Genomic DNA, 13,188 nt, shown 5'->3' on the forward strand with positions numbered 1-13,188 from the left:
CATTCCAGATATTACTTCTGCTCCAAACAGTACAGTACAGATTATTTCTGGGTGCCAAAAAACACATTGTGACTCATAAAAACAATTGAAATCTTTTAAATAATTAAGAAAATAGTTTGGTTTAAGGTAACTTCATGAATGTTTAAGGCTCACCATAATTCAACTCTGCAAAGTTAGAATGTACATTAATTTGTTTGAATGAATGATATGCTTAGTTAAATATACTGTGATCTCGAAAGCATGTATTTAACACTCTGTGACAGAAGCTTGCATCAATCATGGGACCCTTCAATGCACATACTAAATCAACTCATTTCATTTTGCTTTACTTTAATCCCACTATGCCGTAGGCATGCTTACCTCTTCATCAATTGTACCTCCTATGATGGTAATATCAAAGACATCTGAAATACACTTGGGTAGAATTAATGCTTGAAACATGCATGAACTATAGTGGTTTCAATACTTGGTTTTAAAACTAAAAGCATTGTGAATTCTGTAGGGACAGTGATTTTTCGTTTAGAATGGTCTTTCCATTTCTTTAAACCAACTTGTAAACTTGATCTCAACTGGAAATTTTGTCCAACAAAATATACACAGAAAGAATATGAATCCTGTTTTGCAAAGGTAAATTCAATTTTTTTCCCACAAAAAGTAACGAATGAAAAATTGATTTTTTTTTTTAATGTACCAGTTAACAGAAAATAAATGTCCCTGTACCCAATTCTGGCTTTTATCACTCTATGGTTTGAATGCTGCCCCCCCCCCTGTTGCAGTTTCTATCATTGAGAGGAAACCACCATCTCAACCATCTGATACTGCTCCTGTGAAGGATAATAAAATAGAAGAACCAAGATATGGATTTTCTACCATGAAGATTGATTCCAAAGCCCTTCTAAACATGAGGAAATCACCAAGCTCTGCCACTTTAAAGAAACCAAGTGCCCCATCACAGGTAATTATATGACTTTATTAGTGGTTCCTTCTTTCTTTCTCTCTAATCAGTAGAAAATGCCACTCTCAAAACAAGCACATTTTCATTGTAGCTGCGCTGTCATTTCACTAGCATAAAAATATGCGCACAATTATTACAAGCAATGTACATGTATATACAAATATTAAAATATAAACAAAAATGCATAAAGAATGTTCATCGTTTACAAAAGACTGATAATGGAAAAGGAGAACCTTTGGAAAAGCCTGATATGGCTTTGCAAAATAAATGTTCTCACAAAAATTTATAATTCCTATATATATTTTAGAATATTGATTATACATGGGAAAGTTCACGGGATTTAAAAAATGAACAAAGAAACAATGGAACAAGAAGAAAACAGGTGGGTGAAATATCATTGATACTTTGAGTACAAATGAAGTTTTAGCTATTTTTAAAAGTTGAAATGGATTTTATTAAATGCATAGTTAATGATATTTTGTTCCAAATTATTGGTAGGCTATTTTTTACAGAATTTACGAAGTTACAAATCATTGAATCGAAAAATACGATGTTTCTATCAATAAATCAATGTATCTATTTGCTTGTTTGCTATTCAATGTATTAAATTATTATCTATATAGAATATTTTAGCTATGCATAGATAATGCATATCTTGAACCTGGTAGTGATAGTAATTACAATTATGATAATGATAATAGCTACTCCAGATCAAACAATTTTATTGTTAAGGAGTTGTAGTCATACATACCTTTGTTCTGCTTCTATTTTTGTAGGTATCTGTGGATGTTCAAAGTAGTGAGAAGAGTCGGCCATCAACAGGTGTAAGTTCATGTGTACATACCCAATTAGTTTCTCCTTGTTTTTACCTAAAAGATAATTTTGGAATGAATTTCATGTTATGGTGAGAAAGCAATAAGCCAATTCGAAATAAGCCCATGAGCAGCTTTTTTCAAATGACCTACATTATTCTTTAGGATGAGCACTAACACTTTTCAAATGAAAATTTTACGTAACCTTTCCTGTCATAGCTTTTTGTTGTATTCTAATTCTATAGTGGGTGTGATCAATATCATATTTTAAAAGGAATGTATGAATAAACATCAAATCACAAGTGCTTAGAGTAAATCAGTGAATTGATCAATGAACTTTTTTGGCTCATGCATAGAATGCAGTTATGAATTGGGGGGTATTTCCCAATGAGTTTGATTTACAGTCATGCTGAATTGCTGACACACACATGATATGTGACGCATAATCGTATTGATCGAAATGAGATATGAAATATAAAAGCACATTGTGGTCAGTATGGAATTACGAGAATCCATGACAGCAACCACTCACATTCTTTTGTATTTCATTATATGAAATGTCCTCATTTTTCTTCATAGTCTTAACCCTAATAAGACGGGGGGAGGGAGAGGCTGATCAGCCCCCCTTTACTTTTTTGCGATAAATCCGCTGCGCAAATTGTTTTTACTGCATCGCTCGCTGACTCCTTACTTTCAAGTCTCACACCACTTTTGAGACCAAACTTGCGACCCCTGGGTACGCGGTTCGGAAATTTTGCAACATTTTGTGCATGCAGACCAAAAATTGCTCAAATTTTACTTGATCTGGCAATGTGGAAGCATAAATTTTGATGGGATGAATTTTTTTTTAAATCTTAGAAATCACCCATTAAGAAGAAAGAACAGAAGAAAAACAGGACCCGTGTTGGTCATAAGTCAAGTGAAGAAGGAACTGGAACAGGAAAAATAGGATCCTCCACTCAAAAAGCGGAATTAGGGGCTACTGCACAGTTATCGGTGAGAATTTATATAGTTATGAAATTCACTTTGTATTATTATCCACAGTATAATTTTGAAATATTTGAAATGTACCATAAGTCAAATATGTTTTTTTGTAAAAATAACTTTATATTGAAATGCAAGAAAAACAACATGTGCTCTACAAAATAGATTAGAGAGATGTCTTTGGAGAATGAATTGCATTAATCCTTTTATTAGGGTATAGGTAATTCCAACGATTTGTACATTTTTGATATTATCATTCATCTCAAATCAAACAGACCAAGCAGATTGAGAGAAAGGCAGAAGACAAGATTCTGCAAACTAAGAATACCTCCAAAGGACCTGCTGTTGGAATGTCAACCATTGAGTTGGATGGACCTGTGGGAAAAGATAGAGCTGGTGCCCCTGATGCTGCAGCAAGAGCCAAGAAACCTGTGGTTCCACAGAAGAAGAAGAAGAAACAGCCTATATTATCAAGAGCAGGTAGAGGTACTGATAGCAAAAGACAGTCGAGCAACGAAAAGGACCTGGCAGATTCTAAGGTAAGTTTGACTGTTTGATGCGGAAGAGTGATACGTGTAATTTACATTTGGTAGTGTGACAGTTTGGTTTGTCTTAATTTCTTCAGGTTTATTTAATAGTGATTTTGCTTCAGAATGATGTAAAATGGAGGATTATGGTTTGTTTAAGGTGTGTGTCTTAGGTTTTATGCTGGAATTCACATGTAGATTTTGCTTGGGTGCATTGCCACAGATTAAAGTTGGACCCCATGGCCCGAATTCACAAAGGTGGTTTTGAATACCATCGGTTGAACCCACGGTCTTGTAGATTTTCTTCTTAAATTATGCTTAAATACTGCGTATATTAACAAAGTGTCCAATGCTGATGGGCTTTTGTCACAGTGCACCAAATTGACGCCTGTCGCCATGGTTAAGTACGCTATTTTATTCATGATTCCACTGTTTTGAAGAGTGGACTCATTAAATTCAAGACAGTGGACTCGTGAATAAAATAGCATACTTAACCATGACAACAGGCGTCCATTTGGTGCACTGTGACAAAAGCGCGCATCAGCATTGGACATATTGTTAATATACATGGTAAATAAGCATATTGTATACAGGAAATCTGCATAAACTATGGATTTTTCAGATGGTTTTCAAAACCACCTTTGTGAATTCGGGTCCATATGTCCACATTTTCTTATCATTAAATGGAGATTTCCATTTCTGTGCATTTGATCATATACCTGAAGTGATGGAGATGCTTAAGTCCATTTATAAACTAATAATTTTCTTTTGTACAAATGCATGCAAGATTGTGTCAATTAAAGAGCTAAAAGTGAAGTCTTGTGCACATTGATTTTTCTGATGGATGAAATTACAATACTTTATTTGATAATTTGATTTAAAATATGCTATTGAAGAAAAAGACTAGGAATAGTTTAGAATTCAGAATTTTAAATTTGTATATTGTGCTTGCATTCCAATTTTTCAATTCATGTAAAGGCCTAAATTTCTTTAATGACATCATTAAATTGCTTAAATTTCTTAAATGAACAAGAAATTATTATTTTTTAATCTTACCCCCATTCATATTGCAAATTTGACTTCTCTTTTTTTAATTGAATTGAAATGATTAGGTTCTATAAAGTTTTATTTGATGTACATTATGATATCTCTCAATGAGGACTACACTTTGAAATAACTCTAAGAAATGAGAAAGTTGGATTGATTTTCATGAGGCAGAATTCCAGTCTAAACTAGCTGGACCACTCTATGAGTTGTCTGTCTTATTTTCACATCACAGAATACTTGAATTCATAATATATTCATATAATATAATCATATTTTATATCATTTACTTTTTACTTTATATCATTTGTCTCAGGATGAGAGCAATTCTACATTTTTTAAACACTGAAAGTGCAACAAATTTCAGTTTCAGTTTTCAGTTTTATTAGGTGGTCTGTCATGAATATGACAGATCACCTTTTATATTCGTCAGAATTTTCTTTATTTTTATTGCCAAATCTTTGTCCCACTTTATCTCAAAATCGGGCATGTCAATTTTCTTGATTTTCATGTCATGTGTGGACATCATTATGGACATGGGAAACGAAACTTTTCAAGGTTATCAAATTATGATGACGTCATCTAGGCGCCATTTTGTAAAATTAAATAATTGATCATATCATCGCAACTAATCATAAAAAATCATTCATATTTGCATCATATCAAGTTCAGGTGACAGGTCATCAGGACATGTCATCAGAGGTCATGCAAAGGTCACGACGCGCACGTACGCGCGCGTCAAAATTTTAAAATTCCCCAAATCGACCGTGGTCAAGTTTGGGTACGTTTCAGGTCATTTTGAGCATGTCAAGAATTTGCGCGTGCACAGGTATGCGTGTGCGTTCTTGCACCTACCATCGGCATGCATCTTCGAGTCACCATCTATTTTATGTATGTCCATTGTCCATTATCTTCTGATTAATTTGATACCTCACTCAGCCTCTTACAACCAATAATACAGGAATGCGCGTCCATTCAAATTTGCATTACTCGCGCGTGCAAACTCGCAAAATAAGTCATAAATGGGCAAAAATATGCCTATATAAAACTCACTGTAGCTCTTCAGGGAGTCTGTTGACCCCCAATTTTCTCCTCTTGGATATAGTCAATATCTTATTTGGAAATTTCGTAATTACGTCAAAATTAAGTTATTGGTGAAAATTACATATTTTTGCAACATACGTCAACGTATTTGATTGTATCTTCGTTATTACTGGTCAGTTTTCTCCCAAATTTTGATATGATGTAGTGAAGACATTTGTCTACAAATAACGTGTGGATAATTTTCACTTTTGACCACAGCATTAATGTGTTATGACTTGTTTAATTTTTTTCACATTTTTTCTGGACCTAATTTTTGAGAAATTTTTAAGGACATTTTTTATTAATCTATTGTACGGTCTTGCTGAAAATTTCAAACCCCCTTGCTTTGCGGTTTTTTATGTAGGACATTTTTTGAAATTTTGCCTGAACTTTTTAAGGGGTAATTTTTATCATTGTACAACATCATTTATGCATTTGTTTAGGAAACACTGCTATATTGAGACGCTATTGGGTTAAACAAATTTCATTCCGGACTTTTTGCGGAAATTCCTGGATTTTTTTTTTTATGTCATTTTTACTAACTTTTAAGTATTACAAATTTTCAGGTATCTGTGAAATGAAAAATTTTGCAATTTCGTTAATTACACATTTTCCCGAAATTTTACCGGAAAATCGCTAGTATTTAAATCTTTTACCTGACGTTTTTCAGCAAAAATCATCAAGTAATAATTTTCAAGTAAATGCCGAAGTCTTACACAATTGATATATGGATATTGAAAATTCTTGACGGAAAATATTATGTGAAATGTTTAGAAATTTGCAGAAATTTTGCAAACATTTACCCCCAAAAATTCTACTTAATTCTTTTATCAAATACATCACTGATTTGTATTGAAGTGAATGCTGTGAAATTGTAGCATTGTGAAACTTCTCATTAAAGATTATTGAAATTTAGCAGAAATTTTGAATGAAAATATCAAAGATATTTTAGTTTTCAAAAAGTATCACCTATGAATTTTCAAATATTCTGTGAAATTCATACCCACTGACATTGTAAAAATTCTTGCTTGAAATCTTTTAAAAAAAATTGCTGACAGTACAAAGAATTTTTCAAAAGATTTTGCATAAAAAACATTTAAGTACTGTCGATTAAAAATTAGCTGCTGTGAAAATGAAGGCGCCTTTCATTGCGCAATTTTGGAAAACCAATTTTGGTAAAATCGTCTGAAAATTTTGAGGAGTTTTTAAGGCGTTTTACGTGCTCCAAACTTCATTTCGTATTTACTGTTTTGCATTATCACCACCATCATTATAATCATCCGCGATTGTCATCACCATATTAATAATCACATTTAGCAATGGTCAAAATTTATTCCTATGATGTCTGTGATCAAGATTATCAATCATATCTAAGTGATTCATTCCATACAACATTAGCCGACACTGAATGAAAAATCATGACAGACCACCTAATTCGTCCGCATGACGAATTAAAATCTAGTTTTTTCTCATTTCCAACAAAACAGTAGACAAAATCCATCATAAATACAGTTATAACAATTGAAATGTAATGAAGATACATGTAACACAATATATATGTATATATATTCATCTAAATTATAAATTTGAAACTTAATATGGATCATTAAATATTTGTGGCTGAAAATAACATGATGGAAATGGAGAGGTCCACTGTGAAGCTGTGCTTGTAAATTGTGGACCCCTCAAATCAAATTATTCATTAATATTAAATTACATAATTAGAATAATGATAGTGGCCAAAAGAGGGGAAGAAAAATGTGAAATGAACAACAACATAATGCATGAAATAAGTAATTTACGAAGAATAACGAGGAGAGACGATGAGGAGAAGATATCTGCATGTGGACTAAAATAAGAAAATGTTTCACAGGTGATGTATAATGAGTATGAAGTTATACATCATCAACGCACAAAGGAAACAGATCAAAGTTTATGCCTGGTTGAGAAGTGGTGACGAGTTCTTCGGATACCAACAATAATAACAATGACAGTAATAATAGAGATAATAATAATGTTAATGATATTGATGATCACAATAAGAATAGTGATCATGATACTAATAACAAAAGTAATCATGATAATAGTGATAATATTGACAATAAAAGACTCTGAAAGTTATTAAAAGCAGATGATACATTGATTTGTTAACTGTGTATAGTGAGAAAACATGCTCTCTTTTTTTTTTTTACTTCAAAACCCATGTTTACATGTACCTGAAATAAGAAAGATTTTTTGATAATGCTACCACAAGATAGTATAATTTTGTAAATCCAAAATGACCTTGACCTTGATCTTGTGCACATTTCATATTTGGAGCTTGCCCATTGTATGTGCTAAGGTAAACATGGTTCATACCTATGAAATCTGCATAAAACTGGTCTCAAACCATATTTTAAAGTCATCTTTCTGCCTTAAGGTCATATTAAGCCCGGTACACACTAAGTGATGCAAAAAATTAGAAAAATCACAGAAAGATTTGACTTTTCAAATGTGTGAGATTTGGTCTGCGATCCTACTGTAACAAGGCGGGTCATAGTTGTGGCGCATTGTGAGTTGGCGCAAACTGTGATTTTGTTGCAATCGGATCTTGGTGCAATCGCGTTGCATAGTGTGGGCTGGGCTTAAATATGTGTGTGTGTGTGTATTTTTTTTTGGGGGGGGGGTTCTAAGTGGGTACTAATTTCATATTTGTTTTTCCTCTCTGTGCAGACCACTGAAGATTCTCCTAATGAAGCACATGAAGAAACAAAAACTGAAGAGGGCTCATCATTAGTAGCTACTAGTTCTGCTGGAGGACTTGGTATGTAGCCTTAATCTTGCAGTACTTTGTTGAATATGAATTTCATATGGCCATGCTCATGGGGAAGGAATATTTCATGTAAAACAATTTTAAAGATCATGTTTTTTGTAGTCATTTTGTTTGAACAGGAAGCAGTTTAAAATGGGGCACTGTCCAATGATAAGAAGATCCCAGTGTATTTTTCACAAAGCTGTAATATGACAAGCCAGTTGTGTTTCTTAATTTTTTAAAATCTCATCTGCTAATGAAAGTGTATTTATGCTCTTCTAAGGATATCATTTGACCTCAGTGTAAATGGCATTATGAGTAATAATGTAATATTGTCACGCGTTGTAGCGATTATAGTGATCCCTTAGCTCATATATCGGCACTCGTATTCTGATCATTTTTAAAGTTATACATAACTTTAACAAGCAGCTCAATGAAACACCTTCAAAATGTGTAGGGTTTATACTTTATGATTTAATTATACCTACATGTAAATGTGTTGATTGCATATCAGATACTTCTCTTATTGCTTAAAAGAGAAGAGTGCCTGCAGCTTATTTTTAAATGAAATCTAGAATATAACATTATATTTTTCATATTGAATTAAGATTAGAAAAAGTGATTGATAGTCTTAAATCAGATACTGAAATGAATTATAACTGATTTTGATATTTTCAATTTAGTTGAACTCTGTGGAATCTTGTGAATATATGAAGTAATTAAATTCATTCTATTCTCTAAATATTTGCTTATGATTATTACATTAATCATAATCATGATTGATTATAGATGACAAGCTTCAGGGAATTTGAATGTATCTTTTAACGAAACCATTAATATTAAAAAAATATACTTGTCTGATGCGGTATGTGCATGTATACATAAAACGTGAAAATGTGCTTATTCTTCAGTCTTCACAGAGGAACAAAGCAATGAGAATAAGTTCAACACTTGCAAAAATGGCCATCAGTTCAGATCAGATGTCTGTACTCATTGTGGTAAACACCATTACTATTAGCCTATGCATGCCAAACCATTCCACAGTAGATTTTTAGTTTTCATTCTTTCTTCCTCATTATTTGTCTGTTCAGTGATTAAATACATATGTAGCTATTGCTAAAAGTACATGTAATTGATTAAAGTAACTGTAATTTGGAAATATGGATGAAATTCCTCACAGTAGTATGTAATGAGTTTATTTGTAATTCCAGGAATTAGCCATGATGAATGCCCCTTTCTATACTATCTGTGCACTCTTTTTATCCACATTTTTGTCTTTTTATCGATATTATTTATAAAAACGAAATCATTTATTTTGTGAACGTATACAAAAGTTACCAATATTTCTTACTCTAAATTGTAAACAAAAAATCATGACCAAATTATTTGATTCCAGAAACCAAATATAATATTCATACATTTATATTTTTATTAACCCCCCTAAGAAATGACATAGAATATGAAGAATGATAATACTAATACTACTAAAGATTAAATAAATAAAGACAATTGAATGAGTCAATGAATGGGTGCATAAACGATGAATGAAAAATGAATGAAAATGAAATAAAATTTTTAAAAAGGTAATATAAAGAATGATTTATTCTGCTTGTGATCTGGAAATGAGACAAACTATTTATCAAGTTATTTGGATCAGTGGTTTATGATGCACCCAATTTGAGTTTTGTAGAATATGTATATATTTCTCCATTTTTAATTTTTGATTTTTGATTTTCCTCTTTTTTCTTTTTTCGTTTTTTTTCATGTTTTTTGCTGTGGGCCATTTTTAAAATATATTTCTTTCTCACAACTCTGCAGTCTTTTTACAGCCAAAATAAGGATAATGATCACCATGTCATAGTTTTGCATGTCGATTTTTTTCCAGTCATACTAATATTCAATGAAACTTGAGTATTGCATGATTGTCCGTTTGTTTTGAAATTATATATACAGAAACTGATTCTTTGCAGCGTTTTGTAATATGCATCATACTTCTTCATGACAAAAATACTGCAAGTTTTATAAAATGGCTTTCCCCCCCAATATTGTATGATGCATATCTGTTAGAGAAAAGCTCATTCTCTTTTTTGCCCTTCATTTACTGAGTTGGCATACTGTACCTGTACATACCCTTTACAGTGACATTTTTACTACTTATGTAACATTGGAAGACCAGATAAAAATGCAATAAAGGGCTTTTTTTTTAATGTACATTCTTAGCATTAATTTGTCTTCACATTCCCCTCCCCCCCCCCCAAATAGCAAGGATTACCAGCCAAGATACTAAGACTTTACCCTCATATCTGCATGCCATGTTTTTTTTTATTAACTCATTTAGAATAGTGAATAATGTTTTTAAACTGCATTCAGTTTATGTTGTTTTTGTGGTTCATGCATGTGATATGATAGGTGTGAAATGTTATATTCTCAAAGTAATTTCTGAAAGGAAAGCTTCCCATTATCCGCAAGCTGTATTCATTCAATTTTTTCCTTTATTTTATTTTTAAAAAATTTGAAAGCTGGTTGGTAACATTACTAAGAGCTCCAAGAAATGAGAGAATCTTGCTATCCAAGGGGCTTACATCACTTACATTGACGAGTGGATGCCATGCGCGACCAAAAAACACACGTAAAACGGATGTCTTTTTCAAGATAGGGCACATTACGTACGTAACATGATAAGGGTGTCAAAAACACAAAAATAATGAAGAATAGGGTATCTATTTCGCTAGGAAAGCTACGTGTTTAGGGTCAAATTTGCGGGGATGATAAAACAAAATTAAAATGTTGTATAAAGGATGTCCTTTTTGCCCCAACACTACGTGTTTAGAGTCCCGATTTGCGCGAGCTGAGGAAGGTGGGGCCGTACTAAACCAAATGGTGTGTAAATCAGGTAAAACCGACGACCGACGGACCCGTGACACAACAATAAAATATCGCTGTATACTTGTTTAGGGGTTCATTTCAGGGAATACTTGCCAACAGTATAGTTTTGTTTCCAATACTTGTTAAGGGTAGGGTTTCAGACGCCAATACTTGTTAAGGGGTGCATTTCCAGAACATGGAAAATACGTGTTTAGGGTGCTTTTCGAGACCCCGTGGTCTCGCATGGTATCCACTCGTCAATGGAAGTGGCCCCCCCCCCCGGGGACATTATGCATCAGGACGTGTGATGTGATGCGTTAAAAAAGTTGTGATATCATGCATTGGTGTAACATTATACGTTGTGACATTATCAGTTGTTGAAAGCTCTACAAAAAAACTACAGTTTCAGGAAATACACAGGAATATGAATTAGTTTGACATTATACCTCACAACAATATCAGTTGTAACAAGCCCTTCAAAAATATATTTTTGTGGCTATAGAGGTTGACATGTAGTACAGTTTCCATAAATATACAGGAAAATGCGTTGGTGTAACCTTGCAAGAAATCTATTATTGTATTGTGCCTTTTTCCCCAATAGCATGAAAACATATGAAATAAACTTCTCAAGATATTCACCTTTATAAGTACAAAAAATAGGTTGAAAAAATACTGTTAGTTATTCAGTTCAGTTTTCAGTTTAGTTTATTTCATTTCCATTTTCCGATAATAAACATAACAAACATATATATACATATGTATAAATGTACAAAACAAAATAAATGTTATAAGTATACTTCAATAATCAATTAACAAATTCGTAGGAAATAGATGAAATGTATACAATTTTTGTTCAAGATACATTTTGATGATTAGACAAATTATAGATTACAGTTAGCATGTGAAAATGAAAATGAGGGACTTATTAAAAAGCGAAGCTTGTAATTGTAAGCCCCTTAGGATAAATTTGTAGTAATCTTAATCGTATGTAATTAAAAGTAAAGTAAGACAATCTAGACGATATATGAAGAACGGCAAAATAGGTTTGAATAACAAGGAAAGAAAGGGGGGGGGGCAGTAACTACATAGGTTAGAGGGATAAGGGAATATTAAATAACTGGGGGGAAAACAAAACAAAAAGAAACTATTATGTGCCCAGCAGAAAAGGAAAGGGGAGGAGAAAGAGAAATAGGGTCGAGAGGCAAGTATCGTGGAAAAGATAAAGCAGTTCATGTGTTTCATACATTGTACTCATTAAGGAATGAGAGTTTTAGGTGTTTTTTGAAGGTGTTTATATTTCTATATTGTTTAAGGCTTTGGTGAATACCATTCCAGTATTTGGGACCTGTATAAATGATGGTTTTTTGTGCGAGTGTGGTTCTAGTCAGAGGGGGGTGATATTGGTGTTGTATGGCTTGTCTTGTGGGGTATGTATGGATGTCAGTGTTTTTGGTAAAGAGTGAAGTAATTGCGGTGGGTAATTCGTTTTTTGATAGCTGGAACATAAATGTTCCAAGGTTCAGGAGATAGAGATCGTGGATTTTTAGTATTTTATTTTTTTTAAATAACGGGCTTGTATGAGCACGGTAATGGGCATTTTCAATTATTCTAACAATTCGTTTTTGAAGCAAAAATATTCTATTAGTTTGTGTTATTTGTGAATTACCCCAGGATAAAATTCCGTAGTTCAGATAAGGGAGGATGAGGGTTGAGTAGAGGGTCAAAAGTATTTTGTGAGGTAAAAATGTTTTAAGTTTGTTGATGACACCTATGTTTCTTGCGATCACTCTACAAAGAATATCAATGTGTGTTTTCCATGATAATTTATTGTCGATGAATATGCCAAGAAATTTTGTTGATTGGGTAGAGTCAATATTAATGCCATTAATGTTAATGTTACCATGGAGCGTTTGTATTGTGTTACTAAATAATATGTAATTTGTCTTTTTTATGTTTAATGATAGTTTGTTCGCCCGTATATCCAAGCATGGACCGATTTCAATTCGGTATTCATAACATTAATCAAAGTTGTTGGGTCACGATGGGAGAAAAATATGTTGGAGTCGTCAGCGAACAGAATGAAAGATAATAGTTTAGAAGATTTATGGAAGTCGTTTATAAATAATA

At 32.7% G+C, this 13,188-nt stretch overlaps 1 protein-coding gene across 1 annotated transcript in view; it reads left to right on the forward strand.

The window, feature by feature from the left end:
* LOC129257363 (uncharacterized) overlaps window positions 1-13,188 on the forward strand; it is a 73,224-nt gene that overhangs the window by 39,872 nt on the left and 20,164 nt on the right. The window contains exons 23-27 of the mRNA XM_064096919.1: window positions 777-955; window positions 1,732-1,779; window positions 2,626-2,763; window positions 3,027-3,290; window positions 8,118-8,208. Coding sequence (XP_063952989.1) covers window positions 777-955; window positions 1,732-1,779; window positions 2,626-2,763; window positions 3,027-3,290; window positions 8,118-8,208 — 720 coding nt within the window. The remainder of the gene's footprint in view (window positions 1-776; window positions 956-1,731; window positions 1,780-2,625; window positions 2,764-3,026; window positions 3,291-8,117; window positions 8,209-13,188) is intronic.

Source organism: Lytechinus pictus, chromosome 3 (assembly GCF_037042905.1).
Source record: "Lytechinus pictus isolate F3 Inbred chromosome 3, Lp3.0, whole genome shotgun sequence".
Taxonomy (NCBI): domain Eukaryota; kingdom Metazoa; phylum Echinodermata; class Echinoidea; order Temnopleuroida; family Toxopneustidae; genus Lytechinus; species Lytechinus pictus.